Source organism: Gnatocerus cornutus, chromosome 9 (genome assembly GCF_029298725.1).
Source record: "Gnatocerus cornutus isolate USDA-ARS CGAHR chromosome 9, icGnaCorn1.1, whole genome shotgun sequence".
Lineage (NCBI taxonomy): Eukaryota > Metazoa > Arthropoda > Insecta > Coleoptera > Tenebrionidae > Gnatocerus > Gnatocerus cornutus.
In genome coordinates, this window is record NC_142241.1 from 14,066,896 (window position 1) to 14,090,773 (window position 23,878).

General features: G+C 37.9%; 2 protein-coding genes across 4 annotated transcripts; both read left to right on the forward strand.

Annotated features, from left to right (window-relative positions):
• The first annotated feature begins 1,264 nt into the window (after window positions 1–1,264).
• Window positions 1,265–15,337, forward strand: tn (tripartite motif containing protein thin). Of its 2 annotated transcripts, none has more exons than XM_088046695.1 (6): window positions 1,265–1,356; window positions 10,960–11,102; window positions 11,201–12,640; window positions 12,857–14,120; window positions 14,306–14,766; window positions 14,817–15,337. In XM_088046695.1, the coding sequence occupies exons 2-6, from the start codon at window positions 10,968–10,970 to the stop codon at window positions 15,246–15,248; spliced, it is 3,732 nt and encodes a 1,243-aa protein (XP_087902821.1). In that variant the 5' UTR covers window positions 1,265–1,356; window positions 10,960–10,967; the 3' UTR covers window positions 15,249–15,337. The 2 variants fall into 2 exon arrangements, with proteins under 2 accessions (XP_087902821.1, XP_087902822.1); XM_088046696.1 differs by lacking the exon at window positions 1,265–1,356 and adding an exon at window positions 9,705–9,812.
• A 1,440-nt stretch (window positions 15,338–16,777) lies between these two features.
• On the forward strand, window positions 16,778–22,648 carry LOC148169049 (uncharacterized). 2 transcript variants are annotated; one of them, XM_088046273.1, is made up of 13 exons: window positions 16,778–16,852; window positions 17,026–17,081; window positions 17,130–17,295; window positions 17,348–17,783; window positions 17,832–17,987; window positions 18,038–18,249; window positions 18,300–18,526; window positions 18,575–18,755; window positions 18,807–19,013; window positions 19,062–19,321; window positions 21,299–21,545; window positions 21,594–21,800; window positions 21,879–22,648. In XM_088046273.1, exons 1-13 carry the CDS (start codon window positions 16,793–16,795, stop codon window positions 22,080–22,082), a joined length of 2,619 nt encoding a protein of 872 aa, XP_087902399.1. In that variant the 5' UTR covers window positions 16,778–16,792; the 3' UTR covers window positions 22,083–22,648. The 2 variants fall into 2 exon arrangements, with proteins under 2 accessions (XP_087902399.1, XP_087902398.1); XM_088046272.1 differs by having other exon boundaries at window positions 18,807–19,321.
• The last annotated feature ends 1,230 nt before the right edge of the window (window positions 22,649–23,878 follow it).

The following is a 23,878-nucleotide window of genomic DNA, read 5'->3' on the forward strand; positions in this document are numbered from 1 at the left end:
TTTCTATTCATAGAAATCGCTTGGCGCAAAAAGTTGGTGAAAATTTAATATGAAGAACAAAGATCCCAAAATTCGTTAAGGGAGCTTAAACAAAAAAGCGATTTGTTGAAAGCTTTCTTTCCTGCGTTAAAACGAATTTGGCCCGAGACACCGAGGATCAGATGATAAAAAAATAATGTCTTTAAAGAAATAGTGTGAAATGTTGCGGAAAACACGTAGTATTTTATCACAAAATACGTAATGTCTCTAGAAAAGAGAATCGGAAGTATATTATTCTTGACACAAAAGACCAAACACGTCTTTCCACATAAATTTCACGTGCTTCCTCGATATTTATTTTAGCAAAAAGCACTTTCAATTACTTTATTTTTCTTGCTTTCGAAATTGATTTTTTGCTGTAATCCATTTCGGTTATTTAAGTGCATTGATGCCGAAGCAACAAAGAAACCAAGTTCTTCAATGCTTGGAATTTTTTCCGTGACCCAGAAATTGTTTTTTGGTAGAAAAAAAGCTCGTCGAGACAAATATACACGTTGTGCATTTTTATCCTAAAGTCATCCCGAATCTATTTAGACAAGCTTAGAGTGGAGTTGGCAGAGAAATCGTAAGAGCGTCTCGCTGCGAAATCACCTGCAGTCCATCTAGTGCTTGCCGGCATTTGCCAACGGCTACAACAAGTGCAACAGAAAGGAACCAAAACCATCACCATACTTGCCATAAGTGATTCTTTCGATATTCAGTGGAGTTCAGTGTGAGTTATGCAATGAAAACTGCAATTTCAGTAACTGGGCTTGACTTTTTAAGCCTGAAACAGTCACTGGAATTAAACCAATTTTTATAGCCGAAGCTTTTTTCGTTTTCACGACCATCATCCAATCTCCAATAAAAAAGCACTCGTTCTATACTCAATCTCCAAAGACACTATAATTACGTTATCATGATCGAAATTTAAATACCCATAAAATCCCCTAAAACTGTTTTTATACCCTCCAGGGTTCATCCCTTCAAATCCTGGAAACTCGTGTTATTAACAGAAAATTAACGTTATATAAACGCCTGTCATTAAATATACTTTCCTGCTGAAACTGTGCCAAGAATTTCCCGTATTAAAAAATACAGATTTATCTCGCGATTAAAAGAATAATTCCCAACTGTCTCGGACAAACGGTTCATCCACCTAATAACGATTTTTTCTATAAAATCCACAGAACAACCCGCGTGGATTTTACTATAATTGTTTTTAATTATTCATACTGCATTTCAGGGTTTCCCAAACTATCATAAAGGGGCCGAGTTAACAGTTAAGGCCCTAAGGGGCCTCGGATGAACTGGTTGAAAATCCCAAACAAAGAAAGGGTAAGATATGACATGAATTTTCCACGTACTAATCACAGCTTTGAGCTAACAGGTGAATCTTCATCTTTCAACGGACTGTAATGATTTTAACTCGCTGCTACAGTTGCCAGAACTTTTAATCCCAAACAACTATTTACATGCTTAGTGGATTAGTGAATAGGATGTTTAAACAAACTAGACTTGAATTTGGCGCCAAGATGTGTTCATTCATAAAATAATAGCAGACATTAGTTTGATCTAAAACGCAAATTATAAAAGCGTTGCTTTTACGTAGAGGTTAAAATTAAAATTTTCTCATTTTGTGCACACTTCGTTGTCGATCATGGTTCGTTTTCCTTTGTTGTTTTATCTTGTTAATATACACCTGTTTCCACATTTTTTACGTGACTTGAAGTTACGCCAATTCGAGTAAAATATTAATAGATATTACACAAAAAAATGTCAATAAAGTAAGAGAATTTTGATTAAAATTGCTGAGATTTTGAATAATTATTAAAGTTAGGTTTCTCTCTCAACTGATTGGATCTAAAAGTGATAACCTAAACCTTGAAAAGTCTTCTAAACTTACTCTAAATTGTTGGCATTGACAAAGTGAGCCAAAAGCTTCGAATATCGGGACCTTGTCTGGAGCTCCCAATAAATTCTCTGAAAAAATTCAGAACAGCTGATTTTTGACAGAGGTCCCATATTTTTGCAAAAATGTACCAGTCTAGTCTACGTTTTATAAAAATAAATGCTTAGCATTGACAAATTCGAAAATGTTGCTCGAATTGCTCTCCACTAAACCGAAACTTGAGAGTATCGTTATAACACCCAAAATCTTAAGGAGAAGAACTTGAGAAATTTACAAGATACACCTGTGGTCATCGTCTTTAATTTTATAGAAAAAAATTTTAATGTTTGCAAACGCTTACGATTGATGAAACTGTAGGATCTAGCGAAAAAAAATTGTTTTTATTACCAAAAGTAGGGCGTCGCGACGTCTCAAAGTTAATTTTTAGCAATACTCAAGGTTTAGCGAAAATAATTGGGAATTTAAATTACTTTCAACATAACTGTATTAAAAATTTCTAAAAACTGTTTCCTCTAGTCTTCGATTTTCTAATTTGGCGGAGGTGATAAACGTGTTCAAACTAGTAAAATACCCAAATTTCATTACCATAGCGTGAAAATTACCAGAATTACAAATTTTTATTCATAAAAAAAATAGAATTTTTAGCTCGTTTGCAAAACAAAATTTTCTAAAAACTGTCTCCTCTGGTCTAAAATTTTCTCATTTGGCGAAGGTGATAAACGTGTTCAAACCAGTAAAATACCCAAATTTCATTGCCGCAGCGTGAAAACTATCAGAATTACAAATTTTTATTAAAAAAAAATTGAATTTTTAGCTCGTTTGCAAAATAAAAATTTCTAAAAACTGTCTCCTCTGGTCTAAAATTTTCTCATTTGGCGAAGGTGATAAACGTGTTCAAACTAGTAAAATACCCAAATTTCATTGCCGCAGCGTGAAAACTATCAGAATTACAAATTTTTATTCATAAAAAAAATAGAATTTTTAGCTCGTTTGCAAAACAAAATTTTCTAAAAACTGTCTCCTCTGGTCTAAAATTTTCTCATTTGGCGAAGGTGATAAACGTGTTCAAACTAGTAAAATACCCAAATTTCATTGCCGCAGCGTGAAAACTATCAGAATTACAAATTTTTATTAAAAAAAAATTGAATTTTTAGCTCGTTTGCAAAATAAAAATTTCTAAAAACTTTCTCCTTTGGTCTAAAATTTTCTCATTTATCGAAGGTGATAAACGTGTTCAAACTAGTAAAATCCACAAATTTTATTGCCACGGCGTGAAAATTACCAGAATTACAAATTTTTATTAAAAAAAATTGAATTTTTAGCTCGTTTGCAAAATAAAAATTTCTAATAACTGTCTCCTCTGGTCTAAAATTTTCTCATTTATCGAAGGTGATAAACGTGTTCAAACTAGTAAAATTCCCAAATTTCATTGCCGCAGCGTGAAAACTATCAGAATTACAAATTTTTATTAAAAAAAAATAGAATTTTTAGCTCGTTTGCAAAATAAAAATTTCTAATAACTGTCCCCTCTGGTCTAAAATTTTCTCATTTGGCGAAGGTGATAAACGTGTTCAAACTAGTAAAATACCCAAATCTCATTGCCGCAGCGTGAAAACTATCAGAATTACAAATTTTTATTATAGAAAATTAGAATTTTTAGTTCGTTTGCAAAATAAAAATTTCTAAAAATAGAATTTTTAGCTCATTGACAGAGAGAAGTTTTTGCAAATTCTGTTTAAAATTTGAGGAAAAACGCAATTTTATCAAACCTGTCACTACGTTTACACCAAATTATCACAACTCACTCAACTCATTCTTATGAAGCTAACTTTGATAAAGTTGGCCGTGTTTCATGTTTTGGACACCAAAAACTGTTAATCAACACCAAAAAAGCAACATCAGGTAAAACTTTTGTTGCAATCTGAAGTGAAAGATAGATGACATTTTGACAGAAGTTTGGTGAAAACGTAGTTTCCAACTGTCAAATTCCGCAAATTTTTAACACAATTTGCACAAAATTTAAAATAACAACAGAGATATTTATAACTTAGCTGTATTGAAATAAATTTGAGTGAGCTATTGCAAAAATTACAATTGCTAGGCGTCGCGACGCCACACTATCAGTGATAAAACACAAATTTGTGCGTCAGATTCTGGAGCATTATCAACAAATGTAGAAACGAAAATACAGAAACTTGAGAACCCGCAGCCGGAAGATTTATAATTCAAAATCTAGAAACTTGAGAATAAGAATGTTGGATCCCAACGAAGCGAACTTCTTTAAAACTTAAAAATCCGCGATATGAGCTCGAACCTGAACACGAAATTAGGTAAAATTAAAGAAAAAATGCTCCTTGTAAAATTGATGGAACTATAACCAAGAAAAATGCGGCCATTCATTCAAATAAAGGACGATAATTTAACCTTATAAAACACAATAAACTACAACGCCACTTAAAAACACCACAATTTACCTACACAATGAAATGAAATTTTCCTTTCTAAATATACAAATATCTCGTTCCAACAATGCACCCATAACGAAGTTTTATTAAAACTAAAGAAGAAAAAAATTAAATGAGTTTTCCCCAACTTTAACAATTTACTTACAGCCAAACAAAGTTTAGCTGGAAGTAAGCACACAAGAAATCGCCACAACAATGAAAAACCACAGAACGGCTAAGTGAAATAAACGTCATTGAATTTTTCTGAATAAAAGCACAATTTATTTTTCATGTTTTAAACATGAAGCACAGGTTTTTGCGCTGCCATATTCGTCGTGCTCGAAAAACTAACACTGAAGTGCGATATTCATTTTATTTTGTTTTTTACATCGACACAGAACTGTTAAAATGGCAGTGGTTTTTTTTATTCTCGCAACGAAGCAATGCAAAACGGATTCGAGCGAAAAATCAACAGAGATCTGGCTGAAGAATTTCGTAAAAATTTAGTTAAAAGCCCGCTGGGATTCGAACTCTGGGACCGAAGAAGGCAATCTTTCAGCGGCGCGATTTTTCTTCTAACGTTAATTTACTGAAATCCAATCCCAAGCGCCATCGCACGTTTTCATCCGAAGAAAAAAATGTAACAAATAGCGTCAAATGAATTCAGAGAGCGTGAATAGAAAGCAAGCCAAGAGTGATGTCCGTTTCTGACCCCTGCGCTATAATTATCCTCGCGCTGGCCTGAAATACGCGTTCAGGTTTCAGCGATCCGACCACTTGTCAAGTGGAGCCATCTGCCGGCTGAAAAGGGAATTTATACCGGTCGACTGGGAAAAGACTCACCCCTAGGTGCTAATTGACGCCCCAAGGCTGTGGAAAGTGGATTAGATCTTGTTTTGTTACAGAATAACAGACAAAAAACTATACATGCTGAAGACATTTGCATTTGAATTTCCAGTTGGAGGAACGCCGCCGGAGGGAGCAAAAAAATTGCGCTGCAAGTGGCGCAATGGGAAATTACGGGCGATAAATAAAACACTATTAAAACCAAATGTAACTGCAATATCTGGCCGGAGCGTCGGGGGCGATTTTCGCCCGTCAAAACATGCAAACTGCAAAAAATATCAAAGTAAACAGATATTTCTACACAAGCAGGATAATGGGTTCGACCCCGGATTTCGTCCTCGCGCGCCTATTTTCACTTCTCGTTACCTGACCGAGGATGCTCTCCTGAAATAGACCCCCAACAATTGCACAAAGCCGCAAATCCACCGGATTTCGTTCATGCCCTAGATAAGTCCCGCCATTTCTTGATACACAGAGAATGAGTCGAAATATTATGCACCACGAAATCCAAGATATTAAACGTCAAGGATTAATTTCGACGTTCATTGTCCTACAACAACGAAAAATAAAAATAGGGCGCCGGAAAATGCGACCGTTTAAACTGTGCTAAGTCATCTCAGACAAAAGACTTCCAGTTCGGGCGTTATTATCCCGCGGCAACGACGACATTATTTTAATAAAATCAAATATCTTGTGCTTTGTAACGGATACACGGCGTGTTTTGAGAGTTACGACTCCGCGTCAAGGGTCGTATAGTTTATTTTTCAAGCGAATTATGCAGCCCTCGTTCATTTCACTAGTTTATCTTTGTTGGGGAATTTTTCAGCTGAAACTTTAATCTATTTAGAGTTAATGGAATTAAGAAACCCCCGGACGCACGTTACGGTCCAGACATAACAACGCGACAAGATTAGTGGCCACTGGCTCACTCGTCCGTGTTTAATCTGAAATTTGAAATTACAGTTTCCGCTTTCTAGAGCCACAATCCACAAATTTTCATGTTTCAACCTGCGCTAGAAAACTTATAATTAAATGGAGTTGAAGAAACGGCTCATGAGGTGTAAGAACTTTTTCTGAAAACCCCAAAAAAGCTGCGGCCGTACCAGACTATTAGACGGTAATCTCCGAGCGTAATTCGTGCTAATTACCGGCTCGTTCTTTTGTTGGGAAACTACAGAGAACAGTCTTTTTTCTAAAAACTATTTGGCACCCGGCTGCATTATAACGACCCAAACGAACATCTGGCGGCCGACCATTAACGCAAACAAGTGGTAAAAACTAACTCGATATTTTCTACATAAGTGCAGAATTTTGTTAGTTCATTATAGTAGTCTAAAGTTGAATTGACTCCTGTTTCTGAATCCGAAGTCTGTTTTGCTCCGTCACGACAGGGCTTAAAGATATTAAGTTCATTTTCAAACACACGTTATTTAGTTTTTTCTATAAATCTTGCGTTTATAATTATTGATTTCACTGCTCAGGATGGACGATCACCAACAAAAATTAAGCAGCAACTGTTAAAAAGTGGTTGGTCAAGTTTTTTTGACTTTTCAAGACGATTTCTTATCACTTTACATAATTTTTTCGTCTAGATGAAATTGATAAAGTATCTTCATCAGTTACTACCACAAAAAAAGGGATTTTTGTCAATGTCAATGTCTTCAAAACGCTGTAATTTTTTTATTTATAGTGCCATAAAATTATAATTAGGATAGGTTACTATTTTGATTCTTTTTATTCATTGTACCAAATTATACAGAGTCCGGTAACACTTGTGCCCACCCCTAAAATAGTCTTTAGTTTTAAAGATAAAATTTTAGAAATTTGCATACGCTCATAGTTGACAAAGCTCTAAAAGCTGACGCAAACATTTGTTTTTTATGACGGTTCGGTTGGCGTCGCGACGCCTAAAAAGTATAATTTTTAGCGATTTTTGAGTTTTTGCGGAAATATTCGCAAAATCAATTTTTTTTTCAACATAACTGTGATACAAATATCTGAGTTTTTATTTTAAATCTAATGCAAATTCTGTTTAAAATTTGCGAAACAAACGCTGTTTTATCAAGTTAGTTTTCAAAATTATGACAGCGCAGTGGCAAACTACGTTTACACCAAACTTTCACAAGTCACTTCATTCTCTCTTATAAAGGTTAATTTTGATTAACACGGACAAGTTGCACTTTATGGACACCAGAAATGGTTAATTAACCTCGACAAAGCGACAATTTCACCAAAAAAAACTTTTGTTACAATCAAAAACGAACCAAAGGATAGATGTCATTTGTGACACAAGATGTTGACAGATGGGTGTAAACGTAGTTCCCAATTTTGACGTAATGAAATTAGAAACTAACTTGATAAAACAGCATTTTTTTCTCAAATTTTGAAGACAATTTGCATTGAATCTAAAATGACACCTGAGATATTTTTAACACATTTATATTGAAAAAAAAATAAATTAGGGGTTGATATCACAAACCCTTACAATTAACTAAAAATTACATTTCTAAGGCGTCGCGACTATCAGTGATAAAAAACACATTTTTGCGTCAGCTTCTAAAGCTTTGTCCACTGTGAGCGTATGCAAATTTCTAAAATTTTATCTTTAAAATTAAAGACGATTTTGGGGGTGGACACAAGTGTTGCCGTACCCTGTACAATTTTAGAGCAAGTGAGTCAAATTTTGGAAGATTTTCAAATTTTTCAAGATTCAAAAAATCGTCATAATTGTTTTTCAAGTTCTATAATTCATTTATCTGTGGTGCTACAACTATGAAATTTGGTGAGTCGACTAATTTGAGTCCGTTTATTGACTTTGCCAAATTAAAAAATTTTAGAACAACCGTGTCAAATTTTGTAATTTTTTGTCAAATCAAAAATTGTTCTAATGTCTTCAAAATGCTGTAATTTTGTTATTTGCATTGCCATACCAATGTGATTTAGAGGGGTTACTTTTTCGAGTCTTTTAATCAATTTCACCAAATTTCACAATTTTAGACCAAGCGGGTCAAGTTTTAGAAATTTTTGTTTTTAAGTCTAAAAAAATCCCCAAAATTGTCTTTCAAGCCCTGTAATTTTGTTATCTGTGGTGGTACAACAATGAAATTTGGTAAGTCGAATATTTTGAGTCCGTTTATTAATTTCGCTAAATTAGAAAATTTTAAAACAATTGTGTTAAATTTTGTAATTTTTTGTATTCAAATCGAAACTTAATTTTTTTTCCAATTTCTTCAAAATCCTGTAAATTTGTTAAATTTTTCCTTTTATTCACGGCACCAAAGTGCCAAATTTGCAAACCCGTCGAGCAATTCCAAAACTTTACAAAAAGTAAAAAAAAAGTACAGTAGGACCTAAAAAATGTCTTAATCCGGAGCTGTTGAAGCAAAACAAACTTCAGATTTAAAATCAGAAAGCCATTTCTACAGTCTATTTTTTTTTTGGCAAAATTTGTGATTGGGATGAGTAATGGACGTGTGTCAGTTCCACGCCAATTTGAATCACAGATTTTGTCACCACGTGGGTATTGTTGGTTGCCTACCCAACCAATGAGCTTTTTTAAAGATTTACAAGTTGAAAGACTCCGGAAGTTTCGAAATGTAAATTTCGCAAACGCAAGCTAATGAAAATCCCCGTCTAATAACAAACAATCGTATTTAAAAATCTTGACTTTCATCCAAAACGACGTAAAGTCTATTATTCTTTATTTAAATAGCACGTGGGAATTTTATGAGCAAGTGCATAAATTAGTCACGCTGCAACCGAATTTTCGAGACGCAAGTTCGCCTAAAATCAATATAATATATTTTTATTTTTAAACCTTGTTAATTTGGCCGCTTTAATCGGGCCAAGGCGCAGCAGCTTATAACTTATATAAACTGATTATCAATTTGGCTTGTTGCGAATCGAATCTTTCTGTTTTGTGTCGAATTAAGCACCCGAGTTTCAATCTATTCATAGATATTGAATCAAGAGCAGAAAATTTAAATTGCAAAGTGAGTACTGTTTATGGCGTTGAGGCTTTAATGAGATTAACAGAGCATATTTTCCCTTGGTGCGGCTTTTCTCTCTTTTTTACGATAAGAGGGAAAAATCCTCGAGAAACAGGAAGTTTCCTTTATACTGCAAACGGAGACATAAAAGCGCCCTTAAAGGGATCGACAGTGAAACCGCGACATCAGTAATGAACCGCGAAAACACTTGGCATGAATGATAAGGAAATGATGTACTCGAAATAACTTTATCAGAGCCGTCTCGCCTATTTCGGACCGACAAAGAAATCTTAATAATTTTCTACGTCACGGTGTTTTATTTTTCATCACGAAAATCATGGAGCCCACGCGAAAATCCTACACGTTTTGGTGCCAACTAAAGAACTCATTAAAACGCATCGGAGTTCGGTGTTCAATTCGGGAAACTAGATCATACGGTGTACATCGTACAGCTAAAATAAGCTATAGTCCTTCAATCGAGTATTCTTGCACACACCCGGTCAGTGGTCGGAGCAGTTAACACGCGAAAAACTCCAAAAGAAAATTCGGAAAAGTGTGATGCTTGTGTATCTGTGATCTTAGGAAATCGTTAATGATAATAAGGTGAAGAAGTGAGCGACGCTCAACGACGCTGCTTTTTACGCTTTCTCACTTTGGTTAATTTGCTTTGTTTGTTTTCTAACAATTTGTGTGCCACCTCAAAGCCTAAGAATTAATGACTGGGACTTAATAACAGAGTGTTAAATAAAAATTAGGCATTTAGCGCAATTTCCTCTCTCAAATTAAGGGAAATTGTACGAAGCTCTAGCGAGAGGTGCGTTAAAATTTGCAAGTAATAACGAATCTCTCATTGCGGCTTCTAATTTTAAATATTGACGTCAGTATGGGGAGAATGAGTATTAGAGAGCGTCGGGACGCTCGTCGAGAATTCCAGAGTGTGGATCTCCACCCAATGAGAGGGCACGCAACTCTCACACACGCACTAACACACGGCCACATCACGGTTATTTAAAGTGCGCCTTGTGTCTCTATATTCAGGGATTTAACAGTTCCATGTACACGATTTTCAGCTCTGAAAGGTGGACCTTTGCCAAACTGTGCACGTTGAAAACATCGTTTCCAGAATGCTGAAAAACAGGCTCGATTCATTAACCCCAAGGCATTTGCTGTACTCAAACGGTCGTGATCATCCATACCACTTACGCTAGCAGCTTTTCCAGATTCCTAATGGGCCAGAATTAAAGAAATGACGGTTTATAGGCGTCATTACCTTTTTTCTTCGTTTGAACCACCCTGTTGATGTCTTTTTCAATTCGGAGGTTTTCACACCTGAACCAACCCGGAACTCGTCTAATTTTAAACTCAAAATTTCGTATTCGCAGTTCAACGATTTTCTCTTCTTATTTTTACACCTTCTTATTGTCTTTGTTCTTTTTTTAACCTCCACATCTGGAAAGTTTCGAGTGAAATTATTTTTACAGCATGAATAACATCCGGCCTTGGCCACGCTTCTCTTTGTTTTCCCCGTTTTGTTTTTCTTCTTATTTTCCCTCGACCCGCGCTAGTTTTTCTTTGTTTCCATTACACCAGACAACAAGAACTAAACATAAAAGTGACTAGAATAAATTCATTTGTGTTGACGCGCTGCAACACCCCTTTTCTACACAAAAACGAACTAAAAAGCTCGTCTCATCTTTTTGGAAATCCTCTGCTTGCTTAATAAAAGACTTATCGTTGTGGTGCATTTCAGACTGAAAGATGGAACAATTCGAGCAGCTCTTGACGTGCGCCATATGCTTGGACCGCTACCGGAACCCGAAGCTGCTGCCATGTCAGCACAGCTTTTGCATGGAGCCTTGCTTGGAAGGCCTCGTCGATTACGTTCGTCGACAGGTTAGTGATTCCCGAAACCGCCATTAAATTCTGAAAATAAGTTAACGCGTTGGCAAAGTCTCGGCGTTCGTACGCCCACTTATCGAGTTGTTTTTTAGGTAAAGTGTCCGGAATGCAGAGCGGAACACCGCATCCCTTATCAGGGGGTGCAGGGTTTTCCGACCAACGTCACCCTCCAAAGATTCCTCGAACTACATATCGAAATAACCGGAGAGCTCCCGGATCCAACAAGTGGCCAAGTTATGGAGAGATGTAATGTCTGCTCGGAAAAAGCGTATTGCAGCTTTTGCTCGCACTGTGATAAGAAAATTTGCGAGGAGTGCAAGGGGGCTCATATGGAAATTTTGAGAAGGGAAATCTCGAGAATAAACAATCAGATAAGGAGAGGGATTCATAGATTACAGGATACTTTAGCTCTAGTCGAAAAAAACACGCAGAGTATTCAAACGAATTGCTCGTCGGTCAGTGAAGAAGTCGAGGAGATTTACAGGAGACTTTCTAAAGCTCTCAAGGATCGCACGGAATATTTACGAGGGGAAATCGATCGTTATCAAGGGACGGAAATGAGAAGTTTGACGAATCTCAAGGACAACTTAGAACAAGAAATTTCAAATATCCTAAGCAACTGCGACATTGCCGACAAACACATGAATGAAAGCGTCGATATTTGGGACGACTGCGAGCTCATGGATGCGAAGGAGATTTTCTTGAAGACGGTCGACTTTATTCGCAATTTTGAATACGAAAACACCGACTATTCGCGGAAGATTCGTTTAGTTCTAGCGCACGACCCAAATCAGCTCGTTTTGCATGTAGCCGGATTCGGCGATCTAAACTTAGCAAACCAACACTTTAGTCAAGGCTCAGGAATGCTGCAACCACCAGGTCCTGGTTTAATGAGATCTAAAAGCGACCACAGATTAGCAACTCAATTCAGACAACAAGAAGAACGAGGTTACGACAGAACTTACGGAGACAACCAAGAAGAACCATTGCTAGGTGGCCGGAAATTCGGCGAAAGACCAAAAACTGAAAAACACGCCGATAGATACGGACGTGGAGGCGCAACTGACTACGGCGACGATTACGAAGAGTCTCGTCCGTCCAGACGGTACAGCAGATTCCGCCGACACGCTCAGGAAAATGACTCTGACTCTGAACAACCCGGAAGAGGTGTCAGATTCACAGAGGCGCAACAAAAGGTGGAAAGAGAGAAGGTTTTAGACACTGAAGATGTCGCTCGGGGACCTCTGAGCGGCATCACGCGACTCGCCGACTCTCCAAGAGTCATGAAAAAATTACAGGAGAATGAGAGCGGTAAAAAGAAAGAAAAAGAAGCGCCGCCGCCACAACCAGCTCCACCGAAAGTCGTACCAAAACGACCTCCTCCACCGCCAAACAGACAAGTAAGCGAAGAAGACGAAATCGCTAAAATTAAAAAACAGAATAAAGGTGCCACGACATCTACAGAAACAGAAACTAGAGCGACTGAACGAGACGAAAGGCACTCTACTCAAAGAAAAACTCCGGCTCCCGAGGTGAGTTTAGATGAGCCGTAACTACATGTTCAAGTACCTGATTAAATCAATTTAGCATAATCTAGAATAAGTGTTGTTTGTTTCCCGTCCATTGTGAATGTGTCCACAAATTAAACTCGATTACACATTGGCATGTTTCTACTCCACTCCTTCCTCTGTTTTGTGTGTGAAGCATGAAGATGAGTGTTCAAGATCCTAACGCAATGTTTTCTCCAGGCCGTGTCCAGCGCTGAAGAATCCGAAGGAGAATCTGTAACCTCATTACAACAAAACCAACGTAAAACTGCAACGAAAACTCCTGCAAGAAGAACCTCAGATGCAGGACACACAAAATCGACGCGTTCGGCGAGCTCTGACTCGAACACGTCGACCGAAGCATCAACGGGTTCTTCAAACGCGCTACGAAACACAGGAGCGCCTTTCACAACTGAAGAAGTCAAACAAAAGTATCTCTCCAGAGGGAGTATAGACGCGACGGCTAAAGAAACACAGCCGCCAAAACAATTCCAAAGTCGGTTTCTTCACAATAAAACCACCACACCACCAGCGCCCGCAAATAAAGACGAAGAAACCGAGACTAGCTCAGAGGAAGAAACAGATTCTGAAGAAGAATCTGATGATAACACCACAGCGATGAAACCTGAGAGTAAAGAAATGGCGAAAACTGACATCGGGCCGCTGTTAGCTCGTAGTGCTCACGCAAGAGACAGCAGTACGGAAGCTGCTCGAAGAAGTAGTCGCGATGAATCGTCTACTTACGGTAGATCTAGATATAGCGCAAAGGAAGATTCACCTCCACGAAGATATGGAGCGCGAAAAGAAGAATCCCCTCCTAGACGGTACGGCCGAAGAACATCCACCACGCAAGAGGAAGAACCACCACGTTACACCAGCCGTTTTTTAAACAAAAGCAAAAGTTCCGCAATCCTTCAACCCGATGAAGATGACCACCGATACGGTGAAGATTCTGATAGTAAATACCCCAGCGGCCGCTCAAGATACATGGCGCTGAAGGAGCGCCGCCAACGTTTAGCCAGAAGCAAGAGTAGCACGCAATTTGGAGATGACGAAGACATCGAAGAACAGCTCTCTCCAACCTCGTCGAATCCAACGGCTTATTTGGCGTCACGAGGATACGGCTCTGCAGCATCATCAGGTTATGATCTTGCAAGAAGTCGTTCTTCGCACGCGTTAAAATCGCGCGATAACTCGCCGGATCGATCAAACGCTACAGAGAAAGATGGGGCGGCTCTAAGCTCATGGGCGAGGTACTTGAAGAACAAGTACGGAAATAGGAACAGTGGCAAAGATAAGGAGTCTTCGAGTTCCACGACACCGTCAAGTAGTTCAACAACGGCGAGAAGACTGTCTTTGGGTCTTCCTCTTAGATCGTCGACAGAATTAGGGAGCTCTGACGACGATCAAAAAAACATGCAAGGCTCCCCCACTACCCCTCCTACAGCAGCTACGGCAGCGGCCGGTTAGTACCTTCAAATCCTCCTCGTGCACCACACTGGTTCAATATAACACTCATGTTATCTTGATATTCCTTCGGTGCTACAGCAACTTGGACTTAGTCCAAGAGGTCTCTGATGTGGAGACCTCTTATGATAGTCCAGAACATCACTCTTTTATGTTTTGAGATTAATTGGGTTTTTCTTCTAGGTATCGCAGTGGCAGTGGCAGGTACCTCCCCTAGGAGTCAGTACCTGCAGAAATGCCAACAGCTGTTCGAAATAGGTAGTCGGGGGAGCGAAGCCGGATGTTTTACGTGGCCCCGCGGCGTCGCCGTGGGTCCCGATAACTCCATAGTTGTCGCAGACTCCTCTAACCATCGAGTGCAAGTTTTCGACGCAAACGGAAGATTCCTTAAAGAATTTGGTCAATATGGTAATGGAGAAGGAGAGTTTGACTGTCTTGCAGGAGTTGCCGTCAATCGCATCGGACAATTCATTATCGCAGATCGCTACAACCATAGAATACAAGTGTTTGATCCTTCGGGAAGATTCCTGAGGTCCTTTGGCAGTCAAGGAACGGCCGACGGAAGATTTAATTATCCTTGGGGAATAACAACAGACGCGTTAGGATTCATCTATGTCTGTGATAAAGAAAACCACAGAGTACAGGTAAATTTCAATACGAAAAATTTCCGCAAAAATTACGCATTTCTTTGCAGGTTTTCCAATCAGATGGTACTTTCGTTGGTAAATTCGGCTCAATGGGTTGCAGAGAAGGTCAACTCGAACATCCCCATTACATCGCCGTGTCAAACACCAACAGAGTCGTCGTTTCAGACTCCAACAACCATAGAATACAGATTTTCGATGTGAACGGCAAAGTTTTAACCTCTTTTGGCTCTGAAGGCTCAGAAGACGGTCAGTTTAAATTTCCAAGAGGTGTTGCAGTCGATGATCAGGGATACATTTGTGTCGCTGACTCGGGCAATAACAGAATTCAAATTTTCCATCCGGATGGGACGTTCTTGAGGACTTTCGGATGCTGGGGAATTGGAAAAGGAGAGTTCAAAGGATTGGAAGGTGTGGCCATGACACCAAATGGACATATTCTGGTGTGTGATCGAGAAAATCACAGGATACAAGTGTTTTGAAGTTATACCAAGTTAATATTCTAATACTTTTTTCATTTTAACAGTGTGTTAACAACTTACAAGCAGTAAAATATTTGCATTTCTCAAAAGTTTTTCTTTAAATCCATACCCATATCGTCCCGTTTAAAAATTTGGGAAAATATTAGAACAATGCCAGAGGTCGAGAGCAAGGAACCTGCACATACGTGCCACGATTCATCTCTCAACGGAGCTATAAATAATGACCTAAATGTCAAAACTAACTTAGCTTGTGACAAACAAAATTATTTTTGGATTCTAAATATATTTTTAGGGGTAATAAGAAACTAGTTTTAAACGAAGAGAATCGACACAGTTATTTAGACTTGAACTTCATAAATCGTCAGCACAAGTTGTCCATTTTGGTTTTTTTAACGAAGGTCAAGAAATTCTTATTTTTACCTATTTATTTGTTGTCAAATCTAAAATTTAAAATTTAGTAATGCAGTCAGTAATGCACGATGGATTAGATTCGAAATTTGCCAGACTCGTCGAATTAGCCAAAAGTCCTGATTTACCTATATCTAAATCTAAACTAAGATTTGGTGTTTTACTTACATAACACCCTGTATAAATGTAAATATTAATTATTTTATGCAATCAACAAAAGCTAATGAAAATGTTACACGACAAAACCAAAGTTCTACTTCTTTCGTTTCGAGCGTTTTTTGTTATCAACATTCAACAAAATAGAGTCTATTTAAATTTTTAATTAGTTTTAATTAGCTTAGAAATTCGTCCAATAAACAGTTTTAAACCTCTAGCCAATGAATAGAAAGTTACGATCGAGTTGATTGTTTCGTTGCGTTTTTTGCAATAAAAAACACTTTGATAAATGTAATGCCAGCCAATGAATAAATTCTTTTATAGGTTTTATACCGGTTTCTCCATTTTGTTACGAAGAAAGGGTGGATTTTATATCAAAATTCTTAAACTTGGTCTCTTTTGCTCTAGAAGGTTGTAATTTGAAATTAAAAGTACATTCCACTTTGGAAATGACTTAGCAAAGTGATTATTTAATAAGAACCTCGACTTTAATCTAAATAATCTAACCAGAATTTAAAAAAATCTAAAAAATGGCAAAGATTGTTAAAACGATTTACAAAAATTTAGACAATCTGAAAAATACTAATGAGAATCAAGAAGATCTAAAAATATTCAAAAAAATCTAGACAATTCGAGGAAAATTTAACCATTTAATTTAGGAAAATTTAACCAGAACCAGAACCGAGAAAAACTCAAAAGATAATTTAAGAAAAATCAAAAGAGAATTAATACAAGAATAATAAAAGTATGTAAATCATAAAAATCTAAAAAAGATCTTTGAAAAATTTTGAGATACATTGGTTTTTATACATTCTTTTGTTTTTTTTAAAGAGATTTAATATTTCCTCATGCGCCTCATGACAAAAACAACAAGTGATAGAACTCTTTCGCACCCGAGAACTCTACGTTTTCAAGCTCTGTGATCGGCGCTGCAGCGCTGCCAACCGTCCTCCCCCAACCTAAATTCCCCACGTCAGTAAATGCAAAGACACAAATGTCAAATCGGTATGGCCCTTCATGCTTTTATCGGAACTTGGGAGGTAGGAAATCATGATTCCTTCGATTAAGCACGCTTTTAATTACCTCCTGTCGCCACTCTCCTCTCTGAATTCCCTTGCCAAAGTAAATTAAAGAGCACGTCTTGTTTATTTTGACATGTTTGTTTTGACAGCTGTCATTTATTTATTTTCTACATTTGATTAAAAATTTGCAGATTACCGTCTGTGGTTACATTTATGGAACCTACAGTGACACGCAAGGATTGGAAGGGTTGAAAATAAATTTGGAAAAGAATCGCAATTAACTGTTTGATTTTAGAGTGCGGTTCCGGTTAGATGAAAATGGAGACGTCATCTGGACGGTTCCTGAAGAACTCAAGTCGGTTCCTTTATTTAGTTGCGAAACGTATGAATTATATAGTACTACAATATCAGGAGTCATTTTGCGATTTGGGGCTTATGCCGGCCATGTATTAGAATTTAGGGTAATCTCGTCCAGGAGCTTTAACTTCTTGTATTGCAAGTGTTGAATTTCAGTGTGACCAAATGGAGCCGCGAGACAATCTCAGTATGACATGTGATAGTTGGTGTATGCTTCACTGCAAACGAATCTATGAAGAATCTCCAGAAAAATATAGATGCATGCCATTTTCTCTGTTGCCAGCTCTGGAGGATGGATATTTCTCAGATATCACAATTACTTCTTCAAATAAGAAACAATTTAAGGTCCATTCTTCTATTTTAAAGTTACAAGGCAATGGCATTGATTGGTCTGTTGATCCTTGCCCCTTCAGTAATCTCCAGGAAGATGTCCTGGGGACAATCCTCCACTTCTTGTATTCTGAATGTTTACCAGAGAATTTAACAGAGGACACGGCACATCAGGTTCTGAGTGCCGTGTCTCAGTATTCTTGCCTCAGTAAGCTCGTTAGCAAGAGTAATTTATATTTGAAAAACATGGCTCTAAAACAACGTAAGTCTTAAAAACAACGTCGTTTTTTCTTGATTTATGTTTTTTTAGAGATTATTGGACTAGTCAATGATATGCACGGTAGCATGAATCAAACAATTGAACATTTTAATATAAAAAGCAACCATTTGTCTTCAGAAAATATAACGTCGAATCCCGCGAAACTTTGCTTCGTGGTAAAACAATCTATCAGGGATGCGGCAGTTGGTATGACTGCCCTTCACCCATTGTGATAATATTTGAAAATGTTTTTGTAGCCGCCGTCAAATTGCTTCTACTCTGTGATTTGTTTACAAAACGTAAAAATGAGTTATCTAGAGAAGAAAGACACGAAATAATTCGCTACGCGAAATCGAGGCTTCCCGTTTTTCTAATGCAACTACAAAGATTTCTACAAGCGTTAAAAAACACTTTTAGTTCGATGTCAGCGGCTCAACGACTGGAAGTCGCAACTTTCTTAGTTCCTGAAGTAATTTCCACAGTTTCTGTCTTGATTTTTACTACAGTGAAGATTTCCAGAGCGAAATTATACTCGATACGATTTGCACTTTGATTGTTCAAGTGGAAAAAGCCTTACGACAAATCATTCAAGTGCTTTCACCCAACGATGGCAGCAGGGCAAAATCCGCAGTCGGAGAAATGCTAGGAAAATCGCTGCGGAATGTTTTACACATACGGGAATTGACGAAACTCGGGAATTTCCACGATGACTTGACGGGCGCAATGGGATTATTAATCCAACAAAAGTATTTTCCATTGGTGATAATTACCCTCACTTATCCTATTTATTTTAGAGAGAATTTCAACGACATGTCATCAGCTCAAAAAGTTCGCTCGATCGCCTTTACTTTAGAACAGCTCATTGAAGAGCTCCCGATTTTTCTTTTACGTCTGGAAGACGTCACGACTGCCTTTGACGAGAAACTCGAATGGAGAGAGTTCAAGTTTTGCTTCAAAGTCGGAACTAGCAAAGTCGTAAGTTCGTTAATTTCATCTTGATCAAAAAATCCAAACCCACTTTTCCAGTCCGGAATTTTACAAAAACTGGTGACGCATCGGGACATGTTGCAAGAAGTTGTCGTCCAACTTTGCGAATTAGTCCAAAGAGACGCTTTCAATCAATCTTTACAAACGCTGGGTCTGTTGGACGCCAGTTCGACGGCGTCGCATTCAAACGAGAAAATGTCACCGACGTCGTGCAACTCGACGCCGAAACACCATCACGGATACAAGGTGAGGTTTTTTCTTTGCGGAATTGAAAGTTTGAAAATATCATTCCAGCTGAATCTCGTCGAATCTCTGTGTGTTCCACCCTCTTCCAATAACAGCGTACTTTCGAAACTCGCTCTACAAATGTTTAAAAGTGCAACTGACACTGATATGGAGTTTGAAATTGTTGGAAGCGGAGTTAGTGCAGAACAAAGTGAAAATGATACTCCTGAGGAACAGTGCGTTATTAAAGCGCATCGGGTTATTGTAGCCGCCAGATGCGACTGGTTTAGGAGGGCTTTGCTGTCGGGGATGAGGGAGGCGATCGACAAGTAAGTTCGTCTTTTTATTAACACGAAACAAGTTCGAAAGAAAACAAACGCACCCTTCAATAACATGTTTTTCGAGTTTCCAAAAATTGAATTATCAGTGAAAGTAAACAACAAATGTCGAAATTTGCATCGGTTTAAAATTCAAATTAGAATCTTATTTGTTTTTGCAACCGACTCACTAAACAACGTTTGATGCAAAAACTAAATAAACACAAAGAGAAGGTCAATTTTCCACTCGATTTTATCGCGGCCTGTTTTACTTTTTGATTTGTTTCATGCACTGTCTTTAATTCCACGAGTAAATTAGTCATAATAAACAATCAAACTTTAAAACAACCAAGAAGATGTCTTTCAGGACGAAATGTGCGAGATTAGTAGGCAATTTCAAACTTTAATCCCATTTAAACATCCCAAGCAAACATAGCCCCGCTTGGGTAAACAAATTTTGGAATTTAGAACCCTACCTGATGCCCGGCGGCATAATGTGAAAACAATAACATATTTTGGAACTAAATTACCTCAAAGGTCCGGTCAGAGAAACACAGTTTTGAAAACTACATTATCTGCCTTGGAATTAAAAAACGATGTTGTGAAAAAACAATTACATAACTCATTTTACTTGTCTAATGAGTTCCATCCGCTTGTACTATAATATACTCATTATTTAACTACTTGTACAATAGAGCTACATTATTATATCACTCATTTTTTATTGTACAACTCATTTTGGCGTTTTCTTAGCCGTGCGCGGTCGCAGATAAAACGTTGTACATCACACGTGCGCTCATAGCACATTACAATACTCGTGAGGCAATGATTGCTGCATTATCGAGATTCCGAAAACCTGTATTACCGACTTTGCCACTATCCCTTTTGGGCCAAAATTTTTAATTGCACATTCTCTTTTACGCTCTAGTTAGAAAATTCTTCCATAATTAAACGTCCCCACGGCCTAAATTATTGTTTAATTAACCACGAAACGCCCAAACTTCGGACCGCATTGTAAAGTCTCAAGTAGGCTGTAAAATGTCACACCATTCTCTCCAATTCCCTGTTTGCGACAATTTTAAGTTAACTCATGTTTACATTTATTGGGAAGATTGGATTTCGAAATTAAACCTACCTTCCCGGGATAATCGCATTTGCGGGAAATAAACACATTTCCCGGAAAAAGTCCACAGTGAAAATAATTACCGCAATTGCATTATTGACACCTGTGTTAACGAACAGGTGGAATTTTGAAAATCCACTAAACACGCGCGACAATTCTGGAAATTCACTTTGTGACTACTTAATTTCATATACAGAGTGATTCACGTAACAGTACGATCGTGATAATCCAAAAGTGAATCACCTTGTATTTACTTGTTCTTTGTTTTTGCCACACGGACCAATCAACGTTTCTAATTTTCGGTATCAATTTTAGATGTTATCTTAGCTCATCCAGCCACCCCCTTTTGAAGTGGGTGGTCGAGTGAACCAAATGAAATTGGCAATAACAGTAAATCGATATCACGATATCGTTTTTTCATTCTTTCGCCCGAGCACGGTAGTCATAATCCCACATGATAAACGGAATAAACCGTCGACGTTAATATATCAACCCTGAAATTTGTATCCAAGACAATGCGGATATTTGAAATTCAATTACATGCAGATGTTTTGTGTTTTACTGGCCACAAAATCAAATAATTGCAACCAATCACAAGTTTACCGGGAAAGTTGGAATGCTCCACCGAAACTTAGGTAAATACTTGGAAGTTTATGTAAACTTCGTAAGCTCCCGGAAGGCTGAGAGCTTCCAATGGGCGTAGGTGTGGTAATGGGCCATTAAGTATGAAGGGGGTTGCGATGACTTTGAAAAAAAAAATGAAGGGAATTCAGTAACATAGTCGGACCTCTGAGTAGATTTAACGATCGTTTCGCCCTTTTGATCCCTTCCATGAAATCGTCAAACAATGATGTTTCATCTTCCAGGAAAATAATTATCCACGATACGAGCCCGTTCCTGTTCCGTATCTTTCTGGAATATCTCTACAGCGGTCGTCTTAGAGATGAATCTCTCTCTGTCGAGCAACTGGTAGAGCTTTTGTTGTTAAGCGACAGATACGAAGTCGACTCCTTGAAACAGACTTGTGAGTACGCCCTTCAACACAGCATCGACATGGACTCTGCCTTGTACTTTTTTAACATGGCCGATCAATACAACGCTCGAATTTTAAAAGTAAACGATCATTTCTTCCGTGACGTTTTATCGATTCGTTCGTTTCAGAATTTCTGCTTGAATTTCATAGCGCAACACCACGAGCTGACCGAATGCGAGATATTCTTCGAATTGCCGATCGCATTGCAGGCGGAGATATTCGATTGCGTTTGGACGCAACCGCCCCCGACCAAATCCACAACAATGGAACAGCTACTGCCCACGAGTCCCGATTCGAGCACGTCGGAGAGGCACAAGATCCCCGATTGTCAAAATGTAAGCAAACGGTGACACTTTTAACCGTCCAAAGTTCGATTGAACTGTCTCGGTTGAGTGATCGATTATTATTTGCAGTTCCAGCGGTCAAACAGCAGTTCACTCGAGGACCTTCCATTAGCCCAAGACGCTGGGAGACTCGATAATTGCATCAGCCAATTAAGAGATATAATAGGTGATAGTGCCCCTAGAGAACAATTAGTTCAAGTTGTTCTAGCCGCCGACTACGATCTATGTAGGGCGGTCAATTTTTATTACGCTAGAAATCAAGAAGACGAGTAGCGGTTCGGATTTCGGAATTTACATGCACAGTTCCATTGTTATTAACTTTATAGTAATTCGAAAAAGACTGCACAGTTTCGTGATCGTCTAAAATCAAATTTTACAATAACTCGGCGTCTGGTGAGACGCCTGTGATGGTTTCGTTACCAACTTAACAACACTAGTATTATTACCGTATTATTTTAACATTCCTTTATTACGCTTCTTTGATTGGGGGATTTCTTTTCCGAGCACGTTGTACCTTTAACGAGTTTATTTTGTCCTCGATCGCTAGTCAATATTTATAGGTTGTAGTCTTCTTTTGTAAATAACGGTTCTATGTAGACAACGAAAATAATTTTAAGTCTGGTTTCTTTCAAGACTCGGCCAATTATTTACACAAGATGACTAATCAGACTTTGTATTCTAGATCTAGATGGAGTCATTTAAAAAAAATAAATATATTTATCGGTTGTTGTGCTAATTACTTAATTTTCTCAAGATTTTGATGTTTAGATTCATCAAGAGTTTAGACCTCACTAAAATATCGATGTTACTGTTATTATGAAATAAATCTCTTTATATCACTGCGGTTTTATATGCCCGACCCTCAGAGCTCGCTTCGCTCGCTCTCACGTTTTAGCGAACGTGTTCGTCCTCCTAAAATATTGAACTTTTATTACAGTTATAAATCTCTATATCAATCCGATTTTTTGCGTTTGTTTGCGTCACAATGTCGTCGTTTGACACGAGATGATTTTATTTGCTGCGTGCTGACAAAAGAATTTGTAATGTACGGATGTTATCAAAAGAAATCGCGTGATTGGACACAAAAAAATTCACACGATTAAGAGGAGTAAGTAATAACGCGGATTACTTTTGTCTTCTGCTTCTTATTGGCGAAAACACGAAATGTATCCGTTCGCTCTCTCCTAACGAGATTAATTCTGAGAAACAGCGACGCCTTATTGATTTCGTTTGTTTTTCGAATGTTTGGTCAACATCGTTATTTTTCCCTCGGTGCTAATGCTAATATCGGTGTTAAATCTCCACGTTTGCAAATCTGTTCACTAAATGGAGTGATTTAAACCGAAACCGCTTATAAATTCTCGAATAAAGCGGATCATTTATCATTTGCTTAGATAAACGATGTACATCAGTGAAAAGCTTCTATCGAGGTGTGTCGATAATATCAAGACTTGACATTGACATGTTAACTTGCGAGTGTTTACAAAATGGTTAGCAATTGGAAAGTGGAAGATCCCGAGCCACGTTTGGCAGCAATAAAATCCTTGTGAAGCGAGGCCAGAAATGTTACGCCGGAAATAAAATTCTCATCTAATGTTCGCTGGAAATATGAATAGGTTCCAGGGACGTATTCAGCGCCTTGACTTTTGAAAATGAGCTTTTGCTTGACCCTTGCTTGCCCTCCGAAGCTGTTGAGCGCCATAAATCATGAAAGGAGACTAACACCGACTTAAAAATGAAATATGGTCCGCACGATTCTTCTCATAAAAATCAATTATTTATTACTTGTTGCGTGGAGAAAAACCGAACGTCTTTATAAATAGGATTTGTTTTTCGTTGCTTACACCCCATCAATTACACAAGAAGTTGGAATTCAATATCTTTGTCTTGTCTTGTGCATCAAGAGGATTGGGTGTCATTTTTTATCTCCTTGACACGTTTCAGAATGTGCCAACAAAAGGGATAGTAACAATTCTTTTTTTTTTAATTATTCATGCGAAGATGAGTCGCGAGAAAGATAAGAGGAATTCTCGGAAACCTTCTGCCGCAAAGCAGAACGTGTGACTTAC